Below are 15706 nucleotides of genomic sequence, written 5' to 3'. Positions count from 1 at the left end.
GTACCTAATAAAAGTGCCATTATTTTAAAATATCACATTATTTAAAGTATGTTTCCTTGAAGAAAATAACTTGTAATTTGAACTGTTAAACACATTGTCCCTCCCATTGACTTTAGATATTACAAATATCGATCTCATTTACGATAAACAGATGAAGCATTGACTTTAGATAGGATACTGAAAAAAGTATGGAAGTATACTTATATACAAACAACCCCTAACTTAGGGGTTATTTGTTTAGTAACGGGGGCGGCACATTTTTTTATTAATGATTCCTGTTACCTGTGAGCACACTTTCAGCGCAGTTTTTTGGTATGGTTTATAGATCTGTAGCTGAAATGGGCGGGCTGGGTAATTTTATTACCCTTACCAGTTAGGAGTTGTTTGTTTAGTAACGGGGGTGGCACACTTTTTTTATTAATGATTCCTGTGAGCACACTTTCAGCACAGTTTTTTAGTATGGTTTATAGATCTGTTGCTGAAATGGGCGGGCTGGGTCATTTTATTACCCTTACCAGTTAGGGGTTGTTTTTTTAGTAACGGGGGTGGCACACTTTTTTTTTATTAATGATTCCTGTGAGCACACTTTTAGCACACTTTTTTTATACATAAAAAAAGTGTGCTGGGTTTAACTATGAGTATTTAAGTAGGATACCGTGGTAAATACACTTTTTGTAGAATATCGTAACGCAAAATGATTAATTAAAGATTGCGTTACTATCCTTACCCGTTTTAAAGTTATAGCTTAATTTCTAAGAGACTGTAAATTTATCTAAAAGGGGGGGGGTAGAGGAAAGTACAAAGGGGTAGGAGTGGGGACTTTTGGGAAAATGATCATCTCAACATGGTCTAACAACATAGAAAAATTCAGCTTTCCCATGGTTACTTACAACATCAAACCTATATTGACTGTGGGCTACGTACCATCCATGCGCGCCTCGATACTACTACGAATTTTCCACGTTTACTCTTACTGAAATCAACGTAGCTCTGTTGTTTTTGCACAGATTTCTTTAAACTTGGTGCTGTTGTACTACTTGTTAGTTTTTCTAACCATAAATAGTTTGTAACATGCCCTAAACAAGCGCAATATTTCCGATATTTCATTTTAAAGTATTTTTAAATTTTATTTTTTGCAATAAATGTTGATTAGCCCCTAAAGTATAAGAGATAGAAGAAAGGTTGTAATAACCTTTTTGAAGGACAATATATTTAGGCGTAGATAGACGCTTAATTCACCTTTCTATCATTAACCGTTTGTGAGTTAGACGCGGAAACGTAAACCGATGACCCGCGCAACTTCCCCCCCCCGAGTTGTGACCACCCTAGAAATGCGACATCATCGATTTTTTTCATCTACTAGATGTCCCCAACAATAATCAAAAGTCAAATTTTGTCAGACTTTCAGTGCATACTCAACCCGTTTAGCGCCTGGACTATATGTTCATGCTTGCTGCTGTACACGATAATTATGTTAATTTCCAGGGGTAGATCTAACCATTTTTTTCTTTTTCAAAATTAATGACTAAAAAGACAGAGGGTAACATTAATGGTATTTAAAGGGTGTAATGACACTTTCAATATTGATTTAAATTTTAACACAAACATTGACTTTAGAACTTCCAAATAAGTGTTCTATAATCAATGCCTTTTGCATCAAGAAAATTTATTTGTAAAAGCAGTAATGAGGTTGGTTTCAAAAGTCTTTGCACACGTAGATCAATAATTTTAAAAGCCTTTGATTCGTTTTGGAAATATTCTTGTTGATTGCCAAAGTGGCTTGTCGAGGTGTTAATTCTAACTTGTAAAATATGTCTTCAAAAAACTCCAAAGATGCCGGTGTAAGTATTTTATGTAATTCTGTGCATTAAGCATTTCATACTTACAACTCCTATCCATGATTACTGTTGAAAACAATAATTCCATTTTTAGGTTAGGCATTCTTGTTCTATGCCCTAAACTAAACTAGGCCTATAGCCTATCTACTTTCTCACTTAGGCCAATTTGATTTACTTTATTTGATAACTAAAGCTATCTTTCTAGTCGTAAGTGCAAGAAATGCTATTTGTAAGCACGATTTACTGTAAGGAATTCCAATAACATTAGCTAGCCAAATCTTTGAATGGTCCATTTGCATTTTAAGACAAATATGTTCATTTCTGCAGAGAACCTGAGAATAGGCTCTCGGATAAAATTTTCATTCATTATAAACAAGTTACTGTTTTGATAAAATACTTCAATTGATAAAATAGGCCTATTGATTTTTGTTATTTATTGTGATGGGTCCATTCAAGAAAGAGGTTCTGCCTACCACTCTTTAGGAGTGAGCTGCGGAGTATAGGTTCAGTTGATTTGGATCAGTTTAGTTTATGAAGTCAAACAAAGTTATCATCTACAAAATTTGACTTTTTTTAACTTATGAAAAAGAGGACACGAATAAGATATTAACACTTTGTAAATGTACCGTATTTATAGGTTTTTTGGGGTAGACTTCCATATCTATCTGCTGGCACAAACAACAGAACCTATTGACCTATTGAAACCTATTGAATGGTGCAATATGACAAAAAATGGGTATATTTCCGTAAGTTATCTGTTGGCACAAACAACCGAATGAAAATATTGATTATTTCATTCGATATATCGTTTGGTTAGTTACCTAGGTGAGATTAACCTAATCTAACTAACCAAACGATATATCGAATGAAATAATCAATATTTTCATTCGGTTGTTTGTGCCAACAGATAACTTACGGAAATATACCCATTTTTTGTCATATTGCACCATTATTTAACCTAAGCAAACTCAGTTGCAAAACAAAGCTCTCAAAACGACTTCCAACCTGTTTTCAATTTTGCTGATACAAACAAGCAGCTAGCTGTTTATTTAGTAGTGATTCAATTATTTTGTCTATTAAGCTACGACTGTGTTAGTAATCATACATTTTACTATCGATACGATATGTCGTAGGCCCTACTATTGACATGAGGGCAAAAATAAGCTAAAACTGATTAAAACGATCCATAACTTGCATACTTTTGAAACATGTAATTGCTTACAATCAAAATTTGCAACTCATTTAATTTAGGGGGGACTTTTACTCCCAAGGTAGTAATGAGCTATTTGAGACCCGCAACGCATGCACTAAAAACGAATATTTTTACTGCAGTAACGATAAAAAAAATTTGTCATTTGTTTGTGTAAGTGTATGCAAGGTGAGCTAAATAATGAGCTATTTAACATTTTCATATAAAGAATCGGCTGTGTATTTAACACCTATAAATGGCATTATTTTGTATCAGGCCTATTCATTTGCAATAATGTTGGAGTCCAACTAAAGAATTTAGCGTAGTAGGCACTCGAACAGTTAAAGGACTAGTAAGTTACCTTCTTTAAACTGCTTAAAACACATATACCAACAACCTAGGTTGTTCTTTTTAATATCCATTAAGGCCAGGCGCACACAGGCGACTTAGAATCTAGCAACAGTTGCCCGACCAAAATGTTCCATTGTTTTAAATTGGAGTGTGCACACCAAGTCGAGGGATAGTCGCGCAACTGTTGTTCCCGGACCCAATTTGCCAGAGACAGCTCTGCGACTCAATTGTCGCGGGACTGTCGCTCTAGGCTTGGTATCCATTCAAACAAGTCTAGATGTGCACACATGCGACTATAGTGTCGCTGTGTCGCTCAGTATCAGTCATGGGAAACAGCACTTGTGCTTGCTCTCTTCTTAACTTTAACTTTAGTGTAAAGTACGTCTGGAAAAAGCAAATTTTTAGGTATGAGTTTGCGTGTTGAGGAAATTGAACAGTTAATTTAGGAAGTTGAAAAGAGGCCGCCTTTATATTTAAAGTCATTGAAAGACAATTCTGATAAAACTTTGAAGAAGACATTGTGGGAGGAGGCAGATACAAAAGATTTGAACCATCTAATCCTCTTCTTCTTTCACGTGCGAAACTTCAATAACAGAGTACATACTATTTTTGTAGCATTTAAATCCATACTGTAATGTCCAATTCGCGTTTTGAACAGTCGCCTGTGTGCGCACTCCTGTGCAACTGTTGCTTGACTTCAGAGTCTCTGAGTGAGTTGCGCAACAGTCCGCCTATTAAGTTTAGTTGGGCAGCAGTTGCTAGACTCAAAATCGCCTGTGTGCGCCTGGCCTAACTTCACCCAGATTTATTGATAGGCTATTTTGCGTAAGTATCACAAAATAATTCTAAGCTCTTTAGGCTAGGTAATTTAAGAATATTAATGTAGACAAAATCCGATGTTTTCAACTTATTTTTAACTTATGAAATAAATAAATATCCTATGAGTAGTAGGTTATGTAATTAAAATGTTTTCAAAACTTTCCAGGACAGCAAACCCATCAAAGTTAATAAATGGGATGGAGCAGCAGTGAAAAATGCGTTAGATGATGCAGTCAAAGAGGTAAATATGAGATAAATAATTTACAATAGGCCTAAGTTATATGTTTATTAGATTTGTAAACTCTTCAGTTAAAAAAAAATATCAGTTTTTGGCAGCATCAGGATAGCAACAGGGATGTAATTTAGGGTCGTCGGAAGACTGCCCCTCGGACAACTACCCCCCCAAGCAGGTTCCTACGTCATGTGGACGTCAGAGATCGGGGGGGGTAGTTTTCCAGTCCAACTCAAGTTTCGTTGTCATACTGTTCTAAACTAACCTAACCAACCAAACTTGCTGTAACATTTCAAAATTCTGTATGATACCGTATTCCCTGCATGCCTTTTCTGTTATCAAACGGAATTACTCTAATTAAAATTACAATTACATAGTATCACATTTTGCTAAGGGGGTAGTATTCCAGTCGCGGACACGGCTCCCATATTGGTTAGTTGACAGATTTCGTGTCGTCACGTTTCACCTGGGGGGGTGGTTTTCCGGGGGACAGTATTCCGCATCCCCGTAATTTACTGTGTTTCTTATGTGTTAAGTGTTTGAGTTGTAGGTCCCTTATTGAGCGTTGTACGTATATGTATGTCGCTAAATTATGGCCATCAAACTTAAGTAAAAAGATTGTTTGATGAAAATGGTTGTCTATATTTTACTTTTAACATCAGATAGAAGTGGAAAAGTCAACATTTTAAAATGAATTTTTTAACCCGACCACATTATTGATCATGTAGTGACCGCTTGCGAAGGGTTAAAAATGTAGACCTATCTAGTTTAAATAATGCTTTAACTTAGAGTAGGCCTACTATTCCATGAAGTTCCTGGGTTCACATCCCGCCAATAGCAATGGACAACAATTCTCTATGCCTAGCCTGAATAATGTGTAATACGGTTCAAGTCTAGAGCCTAGCGTCTTAAGATGTGTATGTGGAAAATATAAGTTATTTGTAATTTTTTAAGGTTTTGACAAAGAAGTTCAACTACGTAGAGAACTTTGCACTGATGGATGGCAGGCTGGTCTTGTGTGGTTTGGCCGTCTCCGTTGCCATGTTCGCTCTCCTCTGGGACTGGCTTTACCCCTTCCCCATGTCTAGGTAAATAAATATTTTGTTTTGCTTTTGAGATCTAACTAGGCCTAATTGTGATAATGGAATAACAAAACGTCCTGTATCACAAACTCGTACAATTGTCATTGGCAAATTATAGCATGAAATATTTTAGCTTTTAGGCAGTTGGATATTTTTTACTGATGGTGAAACTGAGTGCTGAAAAAGTTTAAATTAGGCCTATGGAAAAACTTTATTCATTATCAATTACAAACTTAACTAACCTTTATATTGTCACTAAACAAGCCTTTTACAGTCAAGAGTCTCTTAATAAGAATAAAATATTTGAGAAAAAAAAATATTTTGGAAATTGTCTGGGATTTGCACTATATTTGATTCTTTGATAAACCATACCTCATAAAATATTTATCTCAGTAATTGTCAAAAAGCTGTTGGAGTCAGGTCTTTTAAGTTATATTTCATCCTATCCTATCCTATCCTACTAATATTATAAATGAGAAAGTTTGGATGTTTGTGACAAGTGAACGCGAAAAATACTGGTCGGATTGGGCTGAAATTTGGCATGATGGTAGCTCACATGCCCGATTAACATATAGGCATATTCTTATTTCAAAAATCCTTTCGGGCTCCGCCCCAGTGGCTCTGGAGTTTCCCATGTTAACCTTATGAGAAATGGAATTATTGAATCTTAACAGCTGTTTCAATTAAACAAGTTGGTTCTGTTCTATGATGTTCAATAGCATTAAAGTTAACAGCACTATTATTTCTTTTACATTTATGACAACAGCTAATTTGCAACCAAAAGGTTTGAGCGTAGCGAACAAGCTTCAACTTGGAGGCGAGTGAGCGTAGCGAACGAGCTAACCTGAAGGCAAGTGAGCGCAGCGAACGAGCTCCAACCTAAAGGTGAGTGAGCGTAGCGAAAAACTTCAACCAGGACGCGATTGAGCCATGCAAACAAGGTAATCTTGAAAATTAAGAAGTTAAACGGGGCAAAGCCCGCGGGTTACAGCTAGTGTAATATATTGCATATAATAGAGGTGATGGTGCACAATTTGAATCCAAAGTTCTTATAAGCTTTAGATTGGCTAAAAGGTCTCAATATTTTAACATTAAACCAACTATAAGCCTATACCAAACAAATTGAACTAAACTAACCTTCAGTATCTTTTTTATAACACAAATTACGTATTAATATTCTTGACGTCTATTTTGGCCTGACTGTGAGAATCTCATTGTGTTTGATGTTTATTCAGACCAGTCCTGATTATCTGCGTCAGTTTATACTTCATCATCATGGGATTGCTCACATTGTACACTACTTACAAGGAGAAGGGAATCTTCGTTGTATCAATCCAGAAAGATCCAACTGGATTTTCACCTGATAAAACGTGGGAAGCAAGCTCATACTTAAAAAAGTGAGTGATAAATCATTATCTGCAATATCAATGCCTCTGAATTAGTGCTTGTGTTTTATTTTTTTTTTTTTTCAATCCTTAGAGGCTTAAAAAGGTGTTTTGTTTTTTGAAATGCCTAATTTTATCTTTTTCCTCTCATGCTGTAGATATGGTAAGATTTACAGTTTTAGTTCTGTACGAACAATTTTAGGAGAAAAAAAAACAGAAAACACCCACACAAGGATAAGCCAAAAGTAGGAAAGTGATCAAGCCTATTAGTCTTCTACTTACACAAGGCTCTTAAACAAATAGCTAGTGTTGTAGTTCTTAACTTGTCTGCCAGGCTGCAGCACATGTCAGATGCTGTAGCTTTTAGATGTTTTGTTGAGTTTTACCTGCATCGATAGTGAATGGAAGTTGTGGTTATGTTATTCTTGATCACCAGTATAGTGGCTTTTGGGACAATTAAGGGTTAAAAAGGTTCAATTGTGAGTCTATCTATTTATATATACATATGTTTTATTTGCAAAGTCGATTAAAACGTTGTTTTGTTTTAATTAGAGTGCTTAGAATAATTTGTGTGGATAGCAACAACCTCTCTTTAACTTACAATTGAAACGGCAGCTATGAATTTTAAGAAATTAAGTGATTAAAAGTGTAATGATCAATGAATCGGGGCTGGCTTCTAATTGTTTTTATCATACATTGTAAAACATGTTTTTAATTTACCTTTAGCCAGGAAGTAGTTGTTAAAAAGTCAACAATGAAGAAAGTCACCAAACACTTGAATAAGAGAGTTGTGTTTCAATGTTGTAGGTACGATGACAAGTATAACCTGGTTCTGACTTGTCGAGACAGCAAGACGGGGACAATCAGAGAAGCTTCAATGACCAAGTCAGTGGCGTGCTTCATCGATGACAACGGAGTCATCGTTTATGACCTAATTGAGCCAGAAGTCAGTAAACTGCACAACAGTATTTCCCAAGAAAGAAAAGACAAATAAAGTATTATAGAATAGGAATTGGTGTATTTTCTTTGAAAAAGTGGCAAATGCATTTGTGATTAAAAAGACAATGGTGTGATTTTTAAGTTTGTATCGGGCTCACCTATGTCTTAAATATCACCTTTTACCGTGTAGCTTGACTGGTAAGCGTTTCCCTTTTTTCAAGGTTGGTTTTTATACTACAACTGATCTGAAGATTTAGTTTTGTATGATTATCTTTAGTTTAATTAAATAATAAGTTTATTGGTTAAATATGGTGCTTTATTTTGTCCACTTCTTACCTCAAATACTAATTTAAAGATCATAAAATGGTTCATATATGAACACTACAGTAGAGCGCCAATTATCCGATGCTATTTAAAAGACTTCATCACCCTTCGTTTAGTTGGGTTTTGAGGGTATGGCCTTGGGGGGAAGGTTTTGTGCACGGGCGGGTAGCGCAGGGTCATTATGCACACTATTCTGAAAACATTCTAAACACACAACTACTTTTTTTTTGTCCTAGGACGATAGGCACAAGCCTGGGATTGTTTTTCACATTACTTCAGGCTAGACCTAGGGGTTGCAGCATTATCACTTAGATCAAATCCATTGGTGACTTGGCGGGGATCGAACCCGGGACCTCAGGGACTGAAGTCCCGCGCTCTAACCACTACACCAGCTCGCTCCCCCTCGACTACTAAAGATGCGACCTGACAACATCTCTGACTTTTTAGACCGAGCTGCACATATCGACCTTATATCAGTGCTCTTCCTATTTAGATTATTTATTTTATTTGAGAGTCAACCAGACCGATTTTGTCAACAAAAACGGCATTTTACAACCTACAATAAACGCAATATTTAAAAAACAACAAAACTGACTTACTGACATGCTCGAGGTGGCGTAGTTCGGGCCGCTGACGCTACTCTGCAACAGCGCTATTCAGATAACGACAGCCCCCATGAGTGTCTAAAGCTCGTGCGTTCCCTGGTGAAGCCTGGGGGTAGGTGGTTAGAGTGGCTCACAACCGGTTTTGTAGGGGATTCAACCCTACCCCCAGGCTTCACCAAGAAACGCACAAGCTATAACCCTAGTACGTGTATACTCAATGGTTTTACTGTATTATGAGACAATGTAATAATTTATTGAAGAGAAACTTTATTTTCTTCCAACCTTAATTTTTATGATCCAATATTTCATATTAAACCTAAACCGGTCATATCAGCCTAGTGCTCAATTACTGATAGGCTAGTTACTTTGTACGCAGGTACTATAGATTTTTTGTAATATTAATAAGTAGTTTTAACTAGTGATGGTCAAAACCAGAAATTTCGAATCTCAAAACCGAAACTTTAAAAAATCGAATCCCGAATCTCGAATCTCAAAACCTAGACGCGAAACTTTTTTACTTAGCTGGCTACAAAGGTCAAGGTTACAAAAAAATAGACATAATCATAAAATTCTAAGTATGCAATCAAAACTGAAAGAGATCGACTCGTGACCGTGACATAACATAAATATGTGAATGTGACTGATAATCTTTATAAAACCCAATACAACATAATTTTTCATAAACAAAAACAAAAAAAAAAAAAAAATAAACTTCTAACACACCAAAATAAACATGATTAATTAGAAAATTTAGTGGTCAATATATCTTTGTGTTTAGTAAATATTTATGTGAAACTGAATTGTACCAGTTATAGTATTTAAGATACCTTTTGAAGTTCAGAATAAACTTTACTTGTTTCATTACTGTTAATGGTGATGTTTGATCTGTTTCTACCAGCTTGTTTGGAAACAGCATTGAAAACAATAACAATGGCACAAAAAAATGTCAGCAGTTTAAAAAATAAAACTGCCAAAATCTTCAATTTCGAAACTTTTGAATCTCGAAACTTGGTGATCGAATCTCGAAACCGAAACTTTTCCTAAGTTTTGATGGTTTTGAGATTTGAGATTCGGTTTTGACACATCACTAGTTTTAACTAAGTTTTCTGCAATAGAAACACTATAAAAACAAACCACTTGAATTTCTTACACACGGTCTAATATTTTAAGTCATTAATTTATTGGTCACAAACAGATATTTCTAGTACAAATCTATCTATCAAGATCTTTGAAAAGTATGTACAGTACACACATACATAACACATGTATTATTATTTTTAACTTGGAATTAAGTTTTGAACCCTAATAAAATGCACAATTTACGCATGAGTTCCCTGTTTCTATTTGTAAATGAAGAGTAATATACGGTACATAGAAATCACATCAACAATAATTGGGTTAAGAACTTTACCTACGGCCGTTTTTTAAAGTAGCCGTTTCAGTTCAGTTCTTAGAATTGAAAAGATGCACACAACAGCATAGTTTTACTCATAACAACATGGTTAACGGACCAATGAGGTTCAAGAATTGTGAGAGAAGAAGTAAAATTATGATTTGAACATCAACTAATCAGCTGTTCAGGACAATTTGACAAGTTGAGTGGTGCAATTAGTGGTTAGTACAATGTTTCGTTGCATCACTTGTCAGTGGCAATAAGAGGTTATAAACAAATAGGTAACTTTTTTTAGAAGTGAGTAGTGATTTTTAGTAATTAAAACACTGTCGTAGGTAAAGTAGTGTACGCAACTCGCGTAAATATAGTGTTAATGCAATCGTTGCGTTAACTGCTATAATGACACTGACTAAGCGATCAATAAAAATAATGGAGGAACAGGGTATTGCAGTAAAAGCCAAAGATGTGTTTTAGTGGAAATTGTAATCTTTGTGATGATCCACATACATAAAATATAACGTCACTATTTTATATTTATATATTTATAATATATTTATATATAACTTTAATATAACTAGTATAGTATTCATAATATATCTCTTGTCATTCATCTGCTTTAGAATAACAGCAATGATAAATAAACTCTGTTTCATTACAATCACAACAATAACAATAATATGTTTTCATTCATGTTACACCTGGAAAAGAAAAATGCACCAACAAACACTCAAAATAAACCATTAAAGAATAAAAATGTACGCTACAGGAATGAATGCGTTGGGGTCAATGTAGACTCCGTTACTCGTCGAGTGCGTTGGAAGATCGGTAACTATTTAATATTGCACCTTCATAAGGCTAACTTCCATTCGCACAAACGTTAAAAACAGTAATGCACACATATTAGCAGCTCTGAACATTAGCACCTCGATACAATAAATAAACTAGACAATTCAGTTGAGCGTTTGACGATCCCTTCCTTCATATATTGGTGTTCCCACAATATTTACAATGATGTTTACGATTTATGAAAACAAATTAAAACACATTCAGAGCATTAAGCGAGATTAGTCATTAATAATGGCAACAATCAACAGTAGGCCCTCTATCTTAAGTAAAATATTTTATTGAATTACCTTTATAAAAGTAGACATACAAAATAGTCAAACCCATACAAAAGTGCTTATGTTATGAAAAATGTTTGCACAAGAGACAAAGATAAAAATATGTTGTGCTGCAGAAGATTTTATTGAAAAAACATTAAATAACATTTTACATTTACTGAAATATTATATAGCACATTTCAACAAGTCTAGTAGTCTAATGGAAAAAAGTTTAAAAAATATTTAACAGTAAACACGATGTAAACATTCCATGCAAACTATCACAGAAAGTCAAAATATAATGTGATTCGGAACTCCCAAATAAATAATAATCAAAAATATTCTTATTGTATGTTATTACACTAAAATTTAAATTAAGGTTAAAATACAATAGTTAAAAATGCATATAAAATTAGTATGTAGGTTTTTAAGATAGAATATCTACAGTACAAAATAGTTTGAATAAAATTTACCCACACAATGTTTACAACCTGTGTTAAAAGGGTTTTCAAAGTCTTCATGCTGAATATGCTAATTCTGCATTGCTGAAATCCACAGAAACATCGGAAGTAAAAATAACATTAAATGCAGTTTTCTTTGGATAAAAGGATAACGACCGTAGGCAGGCAAAAGGTTTTATTTTTCTATTAACTTATTTAAAAATAAATTACTTAACAACTGATCGACATAAATTACCAAACGGATATAATTTAATTTAAACGCCTATAATAAATTAACAAAAATATAACAATACACTGTAACAACAAGAATAATAGGTTAAAGCTAAATATAACGTTAATTTACATATCATAGTTTATGGCAAACCATAACGCTGTTAGATTCAATCACCTAAACAGTGACTCTAGCAATGTTCAGAACTGCCAACTCGAGCAGCGAAACACAGATATAGCACCAGATCTCGACTTCTTGTAGCAAAATAATACTTTACGATCGGACTGTGCGTCAAAATTTATGTTAATCAGAAGGGGAAATGTAGCTGCCGATAAATGGAAGACTACACTCGATGATTAGAATCTTAGCGGAACGTAATGACAGTCAGAATTGAATTAGAAGTTATGTCAGCAAAATATACATTCAATAGATAAAGTGTTGCATGATGAATGCAACCAAGAAGGAAACAACAGCGAATACCACCAGAAGTATTAGGGCCCATTGAGTGTCCGACAGGGGCTTGGATGAGGGGCTCTGCAAACAAAATGTACAATTAGTAATACATTTTGACAAAATTATAAATGGGGTGTGTAGAAGCATAGACAAAAAGAATTAAATATAGACTGTCAGCCGTGCTGCGGTTGCCATGGTTACCATAGGTTCCGGCGCACACCGCTGCAGTTTACGTAGCGCGTACGCCGTAACTACGGTGGTGCTCCAAGCGGTGTGCGTCAGAACCTATGGTAACCGCAGCACAGCTGACGGTCTATATTTAATTCTTTTTGTCTATGGTAGAAGTCATTATAATTCTATATCAGTGAAGAAAGAAGAGTGATATGTTTACTGTGGGGTGCACTGTGCCACTCAACCATCAAAGACACATTGTCACGGCCCCCTTCTTCTATGTAAAATCAAATCAAAGATCTTTATTAATTTTTAAATACATATTTATATGAATAGTGTCAAACAATGAAAACGAATATACATGAACAAGTAGGCTACAATCAACATGATTGGCAGGATATTATTGACCACACTACTCCAGGTTGCTGTTTTCTGAATTTTATGATCTATTATCTGTTCTAAAGCTTAAAAAGTCATCAAATGAATAAAGTGCCCTCTTTATCAAAAATTCTTTCAACTTCACATTGAAACCTCTATCATCCTGCATGCTTCTTATGTGATCTGGTTTGTGATTTAGGAATCTGATACCGTTGTATGAAGATTTTCTTTTAAACAATTCTAATTTATGATTTGGTAATACTACTTTATTTGTATTCCTAGTATTATAGCTGTGGATATCTTTATTTGTAATAAAACTGTTTATATTATTTTTTACAAACATTATGCATTCTAAAATTTATAAGCTGTAAACAGTCAAAATTTCAAATTTAGTAAAGTAAGTTTTGACAGATTCATTGTTCCTAAAGTTTAATATGGCCCTTAATTTTCGTATTTTCAATTTGCAAAATTTCCTCATTATCTATGTAAATATTTATTTCCTCTTTAATTTGTCTTTGTTTAGTGCAAAATGATATGCAGTTAGTCTTTTGAGTGTTCAAAATTAAATCGTAAGTAATAAAGAAATCTTTAATTTTTACCAACTCCATAAAGGAGTGAATTCTAGACCAGTTTTTGCAGACATTTGTCCACCCTTGTTCGTAAGTGGTTCTTGTTTCACGCTGTCTACTTTTCCTATGTTAACTTTTAGGTTACGACATAATGTATCGTAAATATTGTTATACCAGTTCAGACAAGAACTGTAAAATAAATAATCCAAGTAAATTTATTTTTTTCTAAAATGAAAGGATAAAAAAATAATTAAACCTGGTATTTTGACGAGATCTGCTTGCAACTATCTTTCACAATAGCTAGCATTCAATATGATGAATTTTGTGACTGTAGTAGTAGGTAAAAAACTTTTCAAATAAAAACATCGAGAGTTTGATGGGTAAAACATTAGGAAAGTGAAATTTTCTTGATACAGCTTGGGCAAGATCATCAATTAAAGCCAATGTAACATCCTTTATCCTAAGGTGTTAATTTATATGAATATTTTCAAAATCAGTATTGTGAAGAGACATAAGGTGAACAAGCCAAGATTGACAACAGTTTTCTAAACAGTCAATAAGGTTTCATTTTCTCAACAATCTATGTATTTAATTCCGTAAGCGAATCAGTCCCAACGAAATATCTCAAGCTAGGTAAAAGGTAGCATGGCTTTTGAGGATTCATTTTAAAGCTTAAGGTCCAAGGACGGTGGGAAAAATATCAGAAGTGTCAAAAACCACCCCTGCTCTGCTCTGCCCCACAGGCCCTCAAAGATCCGGTCATTTTCTAATGGAAGTAATGCTACAGTGTTTCTGTAAGCTAAACATACCGGCTGATCTTATTTGTATCGTATTTGTATGTTTATTAATTTTAGTGTTCTGTTCTTTGGTTAGAATGGTAATGCAGTGTTGAAATGTATCGTGTCACTCATCTTACACTCATCTCCATTTATACTTGGCTTAAAATACCTACTTTGTATGGTCGCCATTTCAATGAAAAGTATTAAGTATAAAGTAAAGTATATCGTGTTGGGGAAAGACCATGACTAAATTTCTAAAAAAGTGCGTATTCACGTTCTTTTAAATTTGATACATAACTATAAACCATCAATTGCTGCTATGGTCCCCTAGTTATTATTAAATGACAAATTTAAACCTGTTTGAGGTACTTAAGATTCCTTGGAGTCTGCTGTGCTAGCTCATAAAGTAATTACAAAACTACAAAGAAAATGTCTAATCCCTCAGTGCCCTAGATGTTTAAATTACAATCACATTGGTGTGTTACAAATATTTTTGGATGTTAAATAAGTCTTCAGCAGCTGTTTGAAATTAATCTAAGATGGCAGCTAGCCTCCAAGGACTCTTAACCAACCTTTATACGTATAAGGTAACAAATATTACCCTTTTAAAATGTGCAAATAGCGGTAAAAAGTTTTAATATTCATTCTTTTACAATGTTATGAATTTTTTTACATCCACTATCAATTGGTAGGATCATAAAAAAAGTTCATCGTCCAACAGACGACACATCTTACAAAGAAGAGTACCTGAGCATGATGGGCCTTGGCGGTGTGGGTAGGCGTCGTCTGCAAGGCGGGGGTAGAGAAGGTGGTTGAAGGGGAGTATGCCCCTGGCAGATCACCTGTCTCCACTTGTCGCACAGCACAAACTCTCACACAATAGTCAGCCCCCGCCTCTAGCTCTCCCAATGACGCCTTGGTCTCCACTCCTCTGTACACCTAAACATTCCATGGCAAATGAATAAAACTTGCAACTCTAAACTCAATCACTTACGTCCGGCACATGACCTGAGATACTCAAGAGTGAGTTACGTGTTATGGCAAAACGTTAAATTTGTTCAATAGCATGTGACAAGCTACATTGAAATCTAGCTACTAGAAATTATCCAAAGTTTTGTCGACAAGTTATTTTTCATTTCATTTTATTTGACCACTGAATAATTAGGTCTACGTTTATATCTTCTTGTGAGAGTGACAAAAAGATTATTAGCCTATTCCTTAAGTTTGGCATTAGACCATAATTTTACAATATTCTGTATGCTATGTGACAAAAATTAGGATACACTGCAATAAATGCACAAATGTGTTAACCAATTGGCATATATCTAGGTTAATATATTAATTTTGACTGGGTTACTTTCACAATTTTATATACTAGCCCCTTTGGGCTTTCTCTGGTAAACTAGCTGCTCTATTCTTTCTATCCT

At 34.6% G+C, this 15706-nt stretch overlaps 2 protein-coding genes across 4 annotated transcripts in view; one reads left to right on the top strand and one right to left on the bottom strand.

Annotated features, from left to right (window-relative positions):
- The first annotated feature begins 1734 nt into the window (after nt 1-1734).
- LOC129001044 (signal peptidase complex subunit 2) lies at nt 1735-8142 on the top strand. The gene is made up of 5 exons (XM_054428193.1): nt 1735-1841; nt 4364-4438; nt 5384-5517; nt 6747-6908; nt 7704-8142. The coding sequence occupies exons 1-5, from the start codon at nt 1812-1814 to the stop codon at nt 7888-7890; spliced, it is 588 nt and encodes a 195-aa protein (XP_054284168.1). The 5' UTR covers nt 1735-1811; the 3' UTR covers nt 7891-8142.
- A 2479-nt stretch (nt 8143-10621) lies between these two features.
- LOC129000737 (fibronectin type-III domain-containing protein 3a) overlaps nt 10622-15706 on the bottom strand; it is a 115157-nt gene continuing 110072 nt past the window's right edge. For all 3 annotated transcript variants that reach the window (XM_054427710.1, XM_054427711.1, XM_054427713.1), the window contains 2 exons: nt 15027-15218; nt 10622-12463 (listed from right to left, as the gene is read on the bottom strand). In XM_054427710.1, the coding sequence (XP_054283685.1) occupies nt 12353-12463; nt 15027-15218 (303 nt within the window). In that variant the 3' untranslated portion in view covers nt 10622-12352. The remainder of the gene's footprint in view (nt 12464-15026; nt 15219-15706) is intronic.

This window comes from Macrosteles quadrilineatus, unplaced genomic scaffold, assembly GCF_028750875.1.
Source record: "Macrosteles quadrilineatus isolate MER2022 unplaced genomic scaffold, UCM_ALF_1.0 Scaffold_8__2_contigs__length_117827958, whole genome shotgun sequence".
Classification (NCBI taxonomy): Eukaryota; Metazoa; Arthropoda; class Insecta; order Hemiptera; family Cicadellidae; genus Macrosteles; species Macrosteles quadrilineatus.
This window is presented reverse-complemented; position numbering and strand designations above follow the sequence as displayed.